The sequence below is a fragment of the Sipha flava genome, unplaced genomic scaffold (assembly GCF_003268045.1).
Source record: "Sipha flava isolate LNK unplaced genomic scaffold, YSA_version1 198_pilon_pilon, whole genome shotgun sequence".
NCBI lineage: Eukaryota > Metazoa > Arthropoda > Insecta > Hemiptera > Aphididae > Sipha > Sipha flava.
The window spans coordinates 268,788-284,530 of NW_020272778.1; the positions used below are offsets into that span (position 1 = coordinate 268,788).

General features: G+C 27.7%; 1 protein-coding gene and 1 long non-coding RNA gene across 6 annotated transcripts in view; one reads left to right on the plus strand and one right to left on the minus strand.

Moving 5' to 3' along the window:
• The first annotated feature begins 37 nt into the window (after window positions 1–37).
• On the plus strand, window positions 38–3,318 carry LOC112681869. Its single transcript, XR_003148441.1, has 2 exons — window positions 38–250; window positions 556–3,318. It is a non-coding gene; the product is annotated as an uncharacterized LOC112681869 (long non-coding RNA).
• A 268-nt stretch (window positions 3,319–3,586) lies between these two features.
• The window catches only part of LOC112681866 (ral GTPase-activating protein subunit alpha-1), a 30,030-nt gene continuing 17,873 nt past the window's right edge, over window positions 3,587–15,743 (minus strand). Inside the window, exons 14-39 of one of the 5 annotated variants that reach the window (XM_025552193.1) lie at window positions 12,670–12,853; window positions 12,071–12,193; window positions 11,895–12,005; window positions 11,703–11,828; window positions 11,448–11,632; window positions 11,269–11,361; window positions 10,921–11,076; window positions 10,670–10,801; window positions 10,467–10,592; window positions 10,235–10,402; window positions 10,051–10,161; window positions 9,749–9,910; window positions 9,267–9,488; window positions 9,047–9,196; window positions 8,796–8,991; window positions 8,565–8,734; window positions 8,313–8,497; window positions 8,085–8,247; window positions 7,884–8,012; window positions 7,644–7,802; window positions 7,428–7,586; window positions 7,218–7,345; window positions 6,981–7,123; window positions 6,807–6,899; window positions 6,533–6,665; window positions 3,587–3,905 (exon numbers count right to left, since the gene is read on the minus strand). In XM_025552193.1, the coding sequence (XP_025407978.1) occupies window positions 6,550–6,665; window positions 6,807–6,899; window positions 6,981–7,123; window positions 7,218–7,345; window positions 7,428–7,586; window positions 7,644–7,802; window positions 7,884–8,012; window positions 8,085–8,247; window positions 8,313–8,497; window positions 8,565–8,734; window positions 8,796–8,991; window positions 9,047–9,196; window positions 9,267–9,488; window positions 9,749–9,910; window positions 10,051–10,161; window positions 10,235–10,402; window positions 10,467–10,592; window positions 10,670–10,801; window positions 10,921–11,076; window positions 11,269–11,361; window positions 11,448–11,632; window positions 11,703–11,828; window positions 11,895–12,005; window positions 12,071–12,193; window positions 12,670–12,853 (3,690 nt within the window). In that variant the 3' untranslated portion in view covers window positions 3,587–3,905; window positions 6,533–6,549. Of the gene's footprint in view, window positions 3,909–6,532; window positions 6,666–6,806; window positions 6,917–6,980; window positions 7,124–7,217; window positions 7,346–7,427; window positions 7,587–7,643; window positions 7,803–7,883; window positions 8,013–8,084; window positions 8,248–8,312; window positions 8,498–8,564; window positions 8,735–8,795; window positions 8,992–9,046; window positions 9,197–9,266; window positions 9,489–9,748; window positions 9,911–10,050; window positions 10,162–10,234; window positions 10,403–10,466; window positions 10,593–10,669; window positions 10,802–10,920; window positions 11,077–11,268; window positions 11,362–11,447; window positions 11,633–11,702; window positions 11,829–11,894; window positions 12,006–12,070; window positions 12,194–12,669; window positions 12,854–15,743 lie in introns of those variants that run through there. The other 4 variants (XM_025552192.1, XM_025552195.1, XM_025552194.1 and 1 more) reach the window with 4 other exon arrangements.

Consider the following 15,743-nt stretch of genomic DNA (forward strand, 5'->3'; position numbering starts at 1 on the left):
CGTCTGTCAAATTATTTTTGCAAGTGTTACAATCATGTATTGTTTTAAATTCATATTTTACATTAATTTATATAGATATACACTTACTATTGTTATAATTATCATTATTTTTTACCGCCACACCTTGAAATCATGCGAATATATTACATCACTCTTACACAGCCACGAGTTCTAACGAAAACTACAATATCCTCGTTGTTTACCCTAGTGGCACTAGAAGAATACCCGAGGATAAGCATCATTGTCCTATGTAAGTGACACTCAGAAGTTTCCTTACAAACTTCCTGATATATTATATAATATTATATATAATTCCTAACATGTATCATATATAAACCGGGGTACAAATATTAATTAGAGTCCTCTTAAAAAAGAAGTTATTTGTAAAAGTAACTTATTTTTACGTTTTTGTGTAACACTTTAAAATATACGTTTAGGTATTTCGTTTTATAAATACACTACTAAAATTTATTGAATAAATACACTAAGTAAATATAAAAAAAAGCCTGAAAAAAAATAATAAACAAATAACGAAGCAATCAATTTTGATTTTAGATTTTGGTTTGAGCGGCTCCAGTGCAATGCAACCCCTGCATTCACGCTAAATCAGACACTGTTCATATGTCTTTCTGTCTAAAACAATACGATTCCGTCAACTATCATCTAAATGTATTAATTATTGTTCAAATTATTTACAATATTGAACCTATAAGCGCATAATATAGATAACTATTACTTCTAAAATATTTTATGAATCCTAAAGCATTTTATTAATTTGAAAACATAATTTGAGAAATGAGGTCTCAGTATGGGAATGCAATGGAATTGATTGGACATAAATGAGACATCCAACGGGTTACCGCCGCGAAAAATATCCAAATAGACGTGGATTTTTAATAACGGGGAGGACAATCCCCTGCAACCCAAATGAACTCGTACATATATATCTTTTAGGACTTCCAGTGCTACTAGGGTACACACGTGCGTGTTAATATCATTCACACAGCAATCGATTTCCGGTTAGGTGGGCGGAGGAATAGATTCCACCGTTTATTCACGTCCGTCGATATTCTTGTCGGATTCGTTATTATATAGTCGAACCATCCCGAGCAGTTCACCTCTAATTCGTAAACCGCACTTACGTTTCCAAAAGGTTTTACAATTAATTTATTAACGTTCAAATTAAGTAATCAACCGAAATCCTTAATTTTCTAACTTCGCGCGTATAATTTTAAAAACCAAATCGACTCTGAATTCTATAACAACTGTCGCGTACGTTTTTCGATTGCTGTACGGCAATATTATTGTCATACGCGAAGGGAAAAAAAGAACGATACACCCGCGCAGGCTACAGTAGAATTATTTTTGTTGTCTTATGCTTGCGTTCGAATGTCGTTAACTATAACAATGTCAAGTCGATTTGATCGTTATCGACTTACCACTTGCCGAATAATATTACTCAGCCCAGAAAGGATAATACGGATATCTCGTTTGCCAGCACTCATAATATAATCGTGTAACATTATTTTCTTCGGAATACACAGGATCATATTCCCGACCGTGTCGAGGATTTAATCGGTTTTGACGAGTTGATTTTTTGTGTAACGATCCCTCGCACTATGTATTCATCGAATACTGTTTATGTGACAAGCACGCACCGGCACAAATCAACGGCTCCCGATATTCGACAGTAATTATCAGTAGTTCGCTCGAGACCATTATGTAAGCGTTATAAATGCACATATTGTTTTTGATAATATACTTTTTTTTACACAAAAAGTCATCAAAGTCTAAACATACCGCATTACTAGTAGTTATAATTCATTTTAATTATTATTATGGTACATTTTTTTTTTAACCAGTTTATTTAAATGGTATTATATTATATTTATGAATGATGTAGGTACATGAGAAATTATAGGGAGGTTTTTTAGTTTGAAAATGATGCAGAAAACGCTAAAGTAATTAAATGTTTCTTTAAAACTCGAAGATCGTTAATTTTTCGCTAACCCCGAGAGATTTACACATTTATTAATATGACTCGATAAACGTTGTTTATATACTTTTATTATTAAGTCTCCAACACGCGTACAATTATTAGTAGAAAAAAAATAATAATAAATTAGATCGATCACATAAAAGCACACCATATTTTTGGTCAATTTAATTTGTTTTAGTTTTTATATCAGATTTGGACATTTACACGATGAGTATATGTTATACTACATGTTTCTATGCATAGTTCTTATAATGTGGTTTATGTTTATGTTTTTTTTTTTTTATACAATTATTCGATGTAAATTAGAAAACAACAGTGCATATATTACTAAGAGAATAAATAAATAAATATAAATATATATATATATAACTTTTTTTTTAATAAACAAGAAATTCTTAATACTAATTTAAAAAATAAAATGTTTTCACTACTATAACCCATTGAAGATGACTTAATTTAATATACAATCTCAATTACTTAAATTAATAAAAATATCAGTTACCTAAAAATAATTGTGTTTAAGAAGGTTATTTTGATAGGAAAATTTGTTGCCAGGTACACCTGTCTGATTTGTAGTGGTAAAGGTTAATACTGTGCGTGACTGGTGTACCATTAGGTGTTTTACTTAATCCATAGTGGTTAAAAATTAGAAAATATATAATCATAATAATAATAAATAAATTAGTATATCAATTAATACAAATAACTAGAGAATAATCACAGAGTAAAAATTAAAACAATTTCAATCAATAGTGTTAGAAATTACCTAAAAACAAAAAGCGGTGCATATGTTCTTTATTTAATGTTCATAATCCTTAAAATGGAAACAATTTATGTTTAAGATGAAAAAACCACTCTAAATATAGTACGAGATCGATGCAAAATTATGAAATAATAAATAAATAAACAATAATAATACTTAATAATTATAGAATATATAGAATAGAACAATTTGGCGTTTGAATTAGAGGTTTTGCGGATGTTGAAAAACCTAATATACATTTTATAGCACATATTATTGACTGTTCAAATAATACTTAAAACAGTAATAATAATAAAACCGTTTGTGGTAATGTGTTGGACGTATGTTAGAAAGTTATTTTTCTCGTGCAACATCAAATGTTAGCGAACATTTTATTTTTTATGATTCAGTTCAATCGAAAATACTTAAAACTATCGTCACGCGAAAGCAAAATCCGACTAAAACATTTAAGATATAATTTAAAAAACAAAATATAAAAACGATCAGTGTGAAAAAACGATTGATTGAATATCACGAACGGAGTAGGTCGTTTTGCGCAAGCATGTTGCTAAGAGGTGTAAATAAAAAGTTGTACCACGAGAAAAAAAATACATAATATTATTATGATACTTGCGTGCGTGCCAATACACACACGCACATACATATTTTTAAAGAGTAAATATAACTAAATATGACAAAAAAAGTCAGTCTAGACATCAGAGTTGAAAAAAAAACAACTGCTTAAGTACGCACGGGACGGATTGAAAACAAGACACATAAAACAACGCTGTACGGCAAAGGAAAGAAAAAAAGGATTAAGTAACAAGGAAAATGTAAAACAGCTAATTAATTATGAACTTTAATGCAATGAGAAGCAGAGGGCGGATAGAAGAGACGGAGGGAAGAAAAACAGTGAACAACGCAACTATTTTTGTACTGCGTTTGTGAAGCGCACGCACGCGCGTTCCCCTCGTACACGTTCCCGTTGTCGTCAATCTTCTTGTCCGCCGACGAAGGATAATATCCGGTGTTATCGCCATCAGGAAGTAACGTTCCCCAATCAGTCGCCACGGCGGCTGCAATGCTGTTGCTCTGCTACTTCCGGTGGCGGCTGTTGAGAGAGAGTGCATGTTCACTGCAGGCGAACGGTTTGCATTTCCGCTTCTACTGTAAATGTTATGATGTTATTTTTATTATTATTATCGAATACTGACAACTATTGTATAATGGAGATCGAGGCCTATATGGAGTTGGTTTGTAGTGAGGATTCATTCAAGCTTGTTTATTTCGGCGTTTGTGCGGAATTTATGGCCAGTTAGTGGCTACAGGAAATAACTTTTATTAATCAAACCTTCGGTTCGGGTGAATTATGCAATCAATTTGAAACAAGATTTTATCTGAATTGATTTACTAGACGTCGGCAGTATATTTTCAATAAGTATGGAAAAGTGCACGTCGTCTGAATCGTACGCGTCTTTAACACTTTTCCAAGAGCAAATATTTTTGGGAAAATGTGACTATTTGTGTAGGTAATCAATATAATTAGGATCAGACACGGAGAAATAAAAATATTCTTATTACTCTATGGATTAAGAAAATATTTTTATGGGGGAATTTATATCTACGTTTTACGTAATTATGTTATATAATTACATCTATGTAATAATACATTTAATATGTGTTTATTCCACAAATATGTGGTTTATTCAGATCGTGTATGACTGTATAAGCCTATTATAATACTTCATTTACATTCAGCCCATTTTCGTGGCAGTGAGCAGGGAAGTGGGCAGCACGAGTATGTGAACACGTAACTCGCGCTGATCACGCTCCTTGCATTGTCACTGCCCGTCGCTCCCGTTAGGAGCGGTAAATTGAGCAGTGCGAGCAGCAGGTTAACCGACAGCGTGATATTAGCACACATTAACAGGGCAATGTAGACGCTCACTACCTACGACGCTGCCACTGAAGTATTTTGACAATGAAATACAGCAGCGCGAGGAACAGCGGCAATGGCTGAATGTAAATGGGGTATAAGATATAATACAGAACACAATTTAATTTTCCAACATTGTTATGTAATATATATAACCTCTATTAGCATATTAACTATAATTGTTCACCACTAAGAAATAAATTATATAATAATTAAATCAAAACTACAATAAAAACGTGCATTATTAAAATATACTAACAATACTCTACTGCTTTATTACGAATATTAATCAATTGTCAAACAAAAATAGATATGCACGCACGCACGCACGCACTCGTACATATCAAATATGTATTGCATATTACAGCAATCCCTCGTTATCCACGGTTGGGTCCACGATAACATATTAATGCAATTGTGATTGCGATAACGTTTTACCATTATTACACGAACACTGTAGAAATTTATTTTTGACAATAATTGTAGATAATTGTTGTTGTATCAATATAGGTATAACACATAAACATTATACATACTTATATTTATTGCAGATAAACCACAAAAGGTTACCTACATATGTACGATTAATAATCGTCAATTGCTCAGTTGTAAGGTGATATTTGTGCGTGACACGTGTTTAATTAATTTAGTAGTGAAAATATTTTTAAATGGCTTCTAGATGTAAAATGTTAATAAAAAGAAGAATAAATGTTTTATCATTCGTTCAAAAAATTGAAATTTTGAACAAATTAAAAAGTGGTGATACTGTTGCGTCACTTGCTAGAACGAACAAAATTAATGAGTCTAGTGTTCGAGAAATACGTAAAAATTAAGAAACAATACGATAGAATTAATAAATTATTAATTGATTAATAATTGATTTTTAAAATTAAAAAAATTAAACCTAGCCTCCCTTTTTACATTGATTTATGGTCTCGTTATCCGCGCAGGTTTGCTGAAACGTAACCTTCGCGGATAACGAGGGATTACTATATTTAAAAAACCTTATAAATCAGAAATATCTACGAATATTTTATAATTTGCAGTCTCCTTACAAAAAATGTTAATATTTATATAAAATTACCCGAAAAAAAAAAACTAAATTTATATTGAATACTACTATACAAAAAAAATGTCTAAGTGCTACAATTTGACATAATTGAACATTGAAATTGAATAGCTGACAATGAAAGACATTGTTGACCAAATAAATATTTTAAAATATTCTTTTGTTATTATTATTGGTTAAATAATTATAAAATTATAATATGTACCATCGTAGCTTAATGGTTATTGATTGTTCAAAAGTAATATAAAGTTTATAGCAATAAATTGTATGTATAAATGATTTACACCTATATATTTTTAATTATGCCAAGTATATAGTAAATTCTGATAAAAATATAATCCTACAGTATTCGTAAAAGGATTTTTAAGTATTCAAATTAATTTTTCAAAACTGGAAAACACTTAACCACTTCCTGCATAGCAACAGAATGTATATATCTATAGTATTTTGTCATATAAAAATAATAGAAAATTAAACTTACGATTCATATTTCATACAAATCAAAACGAAAAAAGGGTAAAAAGGGTAACCCACTTTATAATATTATGTTAATTTAGTATAAAAATAATAGAAAATACGTTAATTTTGATTCTATATACAGATAAATTATAAATCCACATAATAAGTAAATTAACCCAATGTACCAACAAATATGGTTGATTATCAAAATCTACAATGACTCAAACAAAACAATAAACTGTGCAATTCACTATGGTAAAATGTTTATATGTTTGAGAACATGCTTTTAAATAAATAAATCACAAACCAAAACAAAAATATTTGTACCATTAATTTCAATATTGCTATCGCAAAAAATTTGAATGTGAAGTTAATTTCTTGTGGGGCCTAGGTGATATCCCGGCTGATATTATTGCATCCACATTGGCCCCATTCTTCTTGGACCAATCTATTGACAACCCTATATTTTACGTACAACTATGTATTCTTACTATTTATCAACAATCTAACGCAGGATATTTCAAAATAGTATATTCAATAAGTTTAAATTAACTTACCAACATTAAATTAGTGTATATTTATATCTATTTATTTAAATTACCTTTAGAATTCTTGTTTCGATGAGAATCTATGAGTGCAGCAGCTAAATTGGACGACGATGAACTAGATATGTAATCGTCAGACTTATACTTATCTAAATTGAATCAATACCTTTTTATTTAGTGCATAATCATATTTTCATAGAAAAATGTTTTAACTCATGGTTTCATATTACCTGAATTACTCTTAAGAGAAGGTTGTTGGAAAGGTGATGTAGTTTGTACCGGTGAGTAAACATTTGATATGAAATCTTCAAAAGTGCTTGAGTGTTTGTAATTTTTTATTATCATATCCAACGACCGCCATCTTTCTTCATAACTGTAATAGTTAATTTCAGATTATATTCCATATTTAAAAAATTATTTTATTTTAGATATAAGACAAAACAATAAAATAAAAAAAAATCACATACTACTGTTGATAGAATGGTATCATACTACGTTTAGCACACGATGCATTGATTGCTGAACATCTTACAACATTGGCTAAAATAGACTTCTGAACAATAACTTCATTATATAATGGCCCAAAATATGGTACCTTCACAAATAATAAACATTTTAATTCACATATTGGTATTTGTCATAGGAATTTTTTAACATTAATTTAAAATTTCACTTACTTCTGGTTTTCTGGATACTTGAATTCTAAACAAATTATTAGGCAATGGGTATATGACAATAAGAACGTCACAAAACTCTGTAGGAATAATGCCACGTCTATAATCTTTGGAATGTTCTGACCACACAATATGGACTTCATCATTTCCCAAATGCCTTGCCTGTAAAAAGATGATTACATGAAATAAATTGATTATGAAATATAGTTTTAAACGCACTTTTTGGATGTAAGCTTCTTGGGTAGTAGTAGTTGGCATCCGAGTGGCTACGTGAAATACGACTTCAAGAAATGATGTTGAATAATATGGAGTTGTTGTACCAGCGTTTTTATTTCGTTGAAGGCCACCCATAAAACCATTATGGGTCTCCAATTCCACCTAATTAAATGTTAAACAATCAAGTACCATTTGTATAAATAAGTAATATATATGAAAAAAAAAGAAGCTCCTATTTCTTACTTCCCAAGCTAAAGCTGAAATGAAGTCTTCGTATGCTTGACTGCCACCAGTATTAGATATGATAGATACCTTATCTTCTTGGCCTTCAGCAACATAAATAATGGCTATTTTATGGGTATCTCTACAACACTAGACCATACAATATAACAGATTATTATATGGTAATTTAAGTTAATATATAATATAATAGTAAAGTAATACTTGAGCATCAAGAACGCGTAGTTCTCTTAAAACCTTTTCATTACGTTCGAGTTGGTAAATTTGTCGGCGTTGGTCCCAGCTGGTAAAACCAAATTCTGAAAACAAAGCTCGGCCATTTTGGAAAGGAGATTTATGCATACTAAATTGAGGTCGTCTTTCCATGCTATGGTAAGAATGTTAACAAATATTAAAAATCAATATTATTTATGATAAAAGTATTCATCTCACTTATTGTAATAAACAGAGTTCAAATTTTCTGTATAATTATTGTCCATAAATCTTTGTCCTAATATTGTACTCATGACATCTTGTTCTAACTGTGAAGTCATAGGAGATTTCAATGCAGGATTATTCAGTAAGACTTCCATATCTTCTAAACATTCCGAACTTGTATAACCAATGTATTGAAGTAACTATAAATAAAAAAAATAAAAAAAGTATAAATAAAAAAAATATTGACAGAACATAGTAGTAATATACATCATCTAGATTATCAAGATCGTCAGCAGAATTTTCAAAAGTTGGCAAAACGTTTGGAGCTCGATGTCGGATAGTGTGTTGTATTTGACAATTTTTATTGTATGTTACAACAATAGAATCTTCAGTTTCATTATTCTTATGGATTGTATTAGTTATAAATAAATCATCAACTAAAAGAAATAATTAAGTTATTTAATTGTAAAAATTTGTATTTAATTTTTTATGATTTACCTTTTTTGTGTTCACAATTAGGACTACAATATAATGGTGAAATATCCCAACAGGATTTTCCAACTAAATCACGCTGTATAATCCTCACTTGATTTAATCCTGTTCTTAATCCTGCAGTGATACCTCCACCAGGTACTTCCAATGCAGGTAGTTCAATAATAGACATAACCAACATGTTGGTCGCAGACATGAATAACTAAAATAAAAAATAAAATATATTAAATGATATAAATATCAATAATAATAAGTACTTGTATATTGGGAACAGAAAATATATCAACTGTAAGCTGTTCTGAAATGAAATTTAATGTATCATCATGTTCAGACACCATAGAACATAACCTAGAGGGACCAATTAGCATAGGAAATTGACCCAAATGATTTAACAAATGGTTAATTATCTGTAAATTAACGAAAAACCATATTATTATATTAATTTTAATGTTATAAGGATAAATATTAAATTCAAACCATTTTAGTAGCAATCTGAAGTGAATGCCGGGTACTATTGAGATGAGTAGGAGTCATAATATGATCACCAAACATATTATTGTTTTTCAGCTCACCAGTTTTTAAGTTGTCCAAAGTTATATCATAAGAAAATTCATTTGAATATTCTAAATTTACTTCCATTGCTCTTTTTAAGTGCTCAATAGTTTTATCATTACAGGTTCGGCTAAGAGCATCAATGACCTAAATAAAACAGATTTAATTAAATATTCTTCAAATTAAAGTGAATTCATTAATATTTTTTGTACATTCTATTTCAAATTGAATATAATACTTATTTTTGTAATAACTGAAAATATATTTGAAACCAATTTACTCGTATTTTATTTTTATTTTTAGATTGTTATGGATGAATAGTTTATACAAAAACTATCAAAACCTTACTTTTTTATTCAATACTAAATAATTAGTAATATAAAATAAGAAATTTATGTAATTCATACCATAAATACAGTCATTGATAAGCTTTGTTTAGACCGTAGTTCTAACAAAAGTGGTACTGGCATACGCATCGTCCATTCAGCCAAACAAAATACTAGAGATGTTAATAAACGTTTATTTCTATCACCAATTGGCAACATATTTGACAGCGTGGATGCTAATACCTATAATATGACAATAATTAGTAATTTAATAAATGTTGAATTTGTATGAGTTTTTAATAACATTAATAACTAAATTAACTGTTTCATTTAATACAATTATAAATTTATTAAAAATAACTTGGTAGAATAATTTAAATTACTTCAAGTATTTTAGGTGGGATATCTGGATAGTATTTCAATAAATTTGGTACATAATCACAAAGAAGCATGACATTGTCACAAGCCACCTGGGAGATCTTTTCATTTTTAAACTGAAAATATGCAATTTTGTGTTAAATAAAATTAAATATACACTATTTATTTAATAAATAATACAAAATTTACTTGTAAGGCAAGTAACAATGTTATGATTGCTTCTTTAATGCAAGGATGTTTAGTAGTATTACTAAGTTCTTGACATACAAATATGCCCAAATTAGATAAAGCAATACATCTTGCTAATCCAGATGGTTCTCTTTTCGCTACTTTTAACATAATTGTTATAACGGTATCCTATAAAAAAATTAATTAGAAATATAGTCTTGGTCAATTAGATATCATATATTATTTAACTAACTTTGATATCAGGACAATATGTTATACTAAATTGGTGACAATCAGGTTTAAGATATGGTACTTTAGTTAGATTTGATGGAAAACTTAAAAGTGAACCTAATATGGACACTGCTTCTGCCCGTGGAGCCTGCAAATGCATTAATTAAGAAAACGATTCTCATTCTCTCAGTTATTTTTGTCAAATAAATATAATTATAATATTACCATAACTACATTTGTTCCACTTAAAACTTCATTGCAAGCATGCACAAAATCCAAAGTCAGTAGTGTAAAACCAGGGAGTTGATGAGAAAAAAATTCAGAACCCGTATTTTTTAATATAGTATTAACAACTTCCTATAAAATAAAATTAATATGTTATATATATTTATATAATTAATATAATATTAATTAAAATGAATTCATTAATTTTCTTAAATTGATAGGAATATAAAATGTTAATTATCATTATGTACTTGATCGCTGGATGTTAATCCATAATGTAAAACTTTGAAAAATTGTGTTACATATTTTTGTCCTTGTGGCATATCCCTATTATTCAAGGTGATGTGACATAATAATTTATATGCATGCAGTTTACCGTTTCTGTAAGTTTTTGGTAAATTCAGGGCCTATAAATAACAATAATATTAATACTTTAAAATAAATAAAATCACAATATATTGTAATTATTTTAAGTATCAAATATCATATACAATTAAATTTAATAAAATCAGTATGTAATAATAACAATGTAATGTATTTTATAGAAATACAAATTTTAACCAATCAAGAATCTTATAATATTAATAAATTAAACATGCCTGAAAACACCACGGAGCAATAACTGATATGGGAGGTACTAAATCAAGAGACGCAAAAGTCTCTTCTTCTACCATACCTTGATTTTGATAAATCTGTAAAAAAAATTATTTTTCATTCATATATTTATCACTACAAAACCCGAAATTAATTGTTAATAGTTTTTTTTTTAATAATTTACTTTAGTCATAGTAGTATTGAGGTCTAGTAAGTATTGGAATACTTGTTCATGTAATACAGGGTTTTCCAGTGTATTTACATCTCCAAGAGCGCTGAGCATTCGACGCCATAATATAGCAGCTACATCAGGTGTCCATCCCTTTATTTCGCCACCAGACATAACCGACTTTTTATTAGTTACTTTTTCTAAAAATAATGTATTTAAAATATTTAATATGCATTTGAAGATTAAATAAATATTATATTATAACCATACCTGATGAAGGATGCTGAGATGACATGATTTCTATTTGCATGTGTGCTTCTTTAAATAAACTGCTTTCCATACCAGTCGAAGGCACAGGGGATGGTGATCTTGAATGAGCATCTCGCATTCGTATTACTAAAAGATCATGATTGCAATAAATTTTTTTATTATTTCATTATTTTATGATTTAAGAGTACTCACTTAAAAGTTGAGTTAAATTTTCTAGGGAATGACATTTTCGTACACTAAATGAACATTTTGAAGACTTTTCATCTTTCCAGCTATATTTACCCTCATATGTTGTTGGTGTCTCTATACAACAACAAAACAATACAAATTAAAAAAAATGTTAACTTACTTAACTTTTAAATGTTTACCCGTGATATTGAAGACTGAATCAGTTTCACTGTATTTTTGAAGTAAACAGTATGTTATTTCTGAATCACTGTTTGACCGCTTTACAAAATCTCGTTTTTTTGTTATATTTCCTGGTTGAGAATCTAAATCATAATAAAACATACACATACACATATATTATACAATTGTTTTAACACATAGATTAGTAACATTAAAACGACAAGCTTAAAAATAAAATGTATATTGTAATGTTAAGCGCAAGAATTAAAATATAATTTATGTTTATTAGAATGAAAATGATTAATTTTTCTTTTGAAAACTATTTATGATATGTATATATATATATATGCCTAATTTAAAATAATAGTAAAATAATATTTATAGTGTTATAGAAATTAAAATATTATTTTTCGGGTTCTTTGAATTTTACCTGCACAATTAAAATCATGTGCAGAGGACATACATTATATTACGTGACATTACATTCAGTGAGTTTGAATTTTAAGTTATTCAAAAATTTTGACTATCTCTCATATACAAATTTCAATCAATTACATTCAAAATTTTATGTTAAAGCTTATCCCATGAGAACAAATGTAATTTTTTAGCAAAATATCACCTGTCACAGAACCTCGTTGTTGATTTTGTTGAGATAAATTACACATATTATATGCAGAATTTAGCGTAGTACTACCACGTTTTCTTCTTGATTTCTTGTCAGAAATACGATCTAATGGCAAATCTGCTAAATCCAGACCATAAACGTGTCTGGCTAATACACGCGTTAGAGTTTCTAAAGTTTTCTAAAAATAAAAATAAAATAATTATTCAAAATTATTCATGTAATCAATTTTATAATAAATCTTAAGCTTACGAGTAGGGATCCACATAATACTGAATATTAAATTTAAAATAATTTATAAGTATAAATATTTCATATTGTTTTTAAATATAAATGATTCATAAGCTACATTGTTACAAGTGTAATAAACTATACTCTGTATTAATATGTAGGTACATCATTTTACTAACAACTATATAACAAAAGTGAGTACGATAAAAAAAAAATAATCTTTAATTGATATTTTAGGTCATTATTTATGCTATAATATATAGATGCTCACACAACCAATTGTTATAATATAATTGATTAAATAAAAAAAAGAACATTAAATAAGTATACCATTGCGTCATAAGTGTTATAGTAAAGTGACACTATTAAAGGTCAGTCATATTATAATGTATATTAGTTTTGTTTAATACAATAACTTTATCAAGTGTTTTTAACTGAATTTAAAATACAACTTGTAAGAAAATTAATCAAAATCTAATAATTATAAAAATAATTATAAATAATATCATTTATAAAAAAAGATATATTTGCAATTTCATAGTGAGAGAGTAAAAACTAATTACAACTAAATAAATTTAAAAAATAAACAGTGAATGTTAAATTAAAAAAATTATAATTAAATTGATTTCATAATCATAATCATTGCTTAAAATGCATTTTTTCTAAATACAAATAGTTAATCAAGAATTATGTTGAAAAGTCATGTCTACTAGTTTTTACTATTAATGGTTACATAGTGTTAACTATTTATTAATGCCCTATAATAACCTCATTTAAATTTAGATTAATTAATTTGTGTCTCATAATAGATATAATTATTTATTTATCCAATTTTCTTTACAAATTTTACTATGAATAAAAATAAAATTAATAATATACTTTGATGACTAACTTAATTTGCTACACCAATGAAAATTAATTCAAGATTATTTTACAAACAAAAAAAAATTAATATGAACCCTGATACACCGATTCACTGTTTTTGTTGATTATATTGAAAATGATTAAAAGAAAAAAATTAATTAGTTTTGAAAATTATCATGATTATTCTGTATAAATATAAAATTGATTTTAAATCATTATGGAGATAATACTTTTTTTTTTTAAATCATAATGAACAACTATGAAATAATTATAAGTAATTATGTTGTTCTTAACCATAAACTGTTATTAAAATATTTTTAATTATTTAATTATAATTTATGTACTTGTTTGTAGAAGTAAAGTTCTAACTTAGTTACAAGTAAACACAGAGAACTAATATAATTAAAAATAAATACAGTTGAGTGATCAATTCACGAAAAAAAAAAATCGGAATTTTATACCATGGTAAATGTGCATTCAATATTTAATCATCAGTGAATGAACAATTATTCTATTCCTAAATAATTCTACTTATCAGTAAAACAATGATATATTAGTTCATTACATTATAATACAATACGTAGTTAATACTAAAAATATTATGAATGGTGTCAATATGCATAGAAACAATAATTAAAATTAAATTAAACACTATTCAAAACATGTTATTCATTCAGTTTAAATCATGAAAATATAGCTTTTACAATGAGAAATTTGTCAGAGTTGGTTAGATATAATATTTTCTCTAAAATGCAATTACGCCAGGCACGTACACAGGAGGTGTTTTGAGTGTTCAAACACCTCCGAAATGTTTGGTTTTTTGTTTAGTTATTTTCTTATTAAATGTTGATGTTAATTGCTTTATCTATTATAAAAATGAAGTCAAAAATGTATAAAAATTCATCATTTGAGAACGGCTGGGCCGATTTGACTCAAATTTTTTTTTAATTGTTCGTAATTGTTAGAAGGTTTTTACGAAAAAAAAGTTGGAAAAACCCTTTTTTTTAAATTGTTTTTTAATTTTTTTTTTTTTAAATTCTTTTGATAATTGATTTTTTGAGTTCTGGAATGTTTTTTCGAATTGAAAAAGCTACAGCAAGCTTTAGCTTATAAAATTGTCCATATGACATAATTCATCGTTAAAATGGAACCCCCGGCCAACACCAAAAAAATGGATCAACATGGAGAGTGAGTCACAGTGTTTGTTATCATACTCTTTCAAAACGGTTTAATCAATTTTAATGAAATTTTGTATATACATTTGATAGATCTGTGAATAGGTTTTTATCTATTTTTTACACTTCTAAGTGCTATTGTTTAATAAATCGTAGTTTAATTTAATAATTTTTGACCGGGTCGATAACTGCGCAATTGAAAATGAATTATTAAATTATACTATTAAAAAACTATTAAAAATCTATTAAAAACTATTTAAAAACTATAAATTTTATTTTTTGTATTAAATGACGGGTATTACATAAGTATTAAATAACAAGATCCCGCAACAAGTACCAAAACAATCAAGAATATTACTTCGAAGGATTATTATACATATCGGTTGATGATTAGATGCGATTAGGACTACGTTATTCTACGATGTCGTGACCTTGGTCGACAGTTTATGGTCGATATCAGTAGCGTAGTTACGGAGAGGGTGTTAGGGGTTTCCAACACCCCCCCACGGATTTTTTTGATGATATTTGATTATTATTTATTAATATTTACATATTATAGTAAAATATTTTGATTAGGTATTAAGTATATATATTGATTTAGGTTAGTATTAAAAATTGAGTAACAAAATAATTTTCATAAAATACGGGACATAATAATAATACCATTTTAAATGTAATATTATTACATATGACCTCGTTTTAAGATATACTAAGAACATTTAAAAACTTACTTTTAAACACTCCCCCCAGAAAAAAAATTGTATCTACGCCACTGGTCGATATGTATGTAAAGACAGAGAG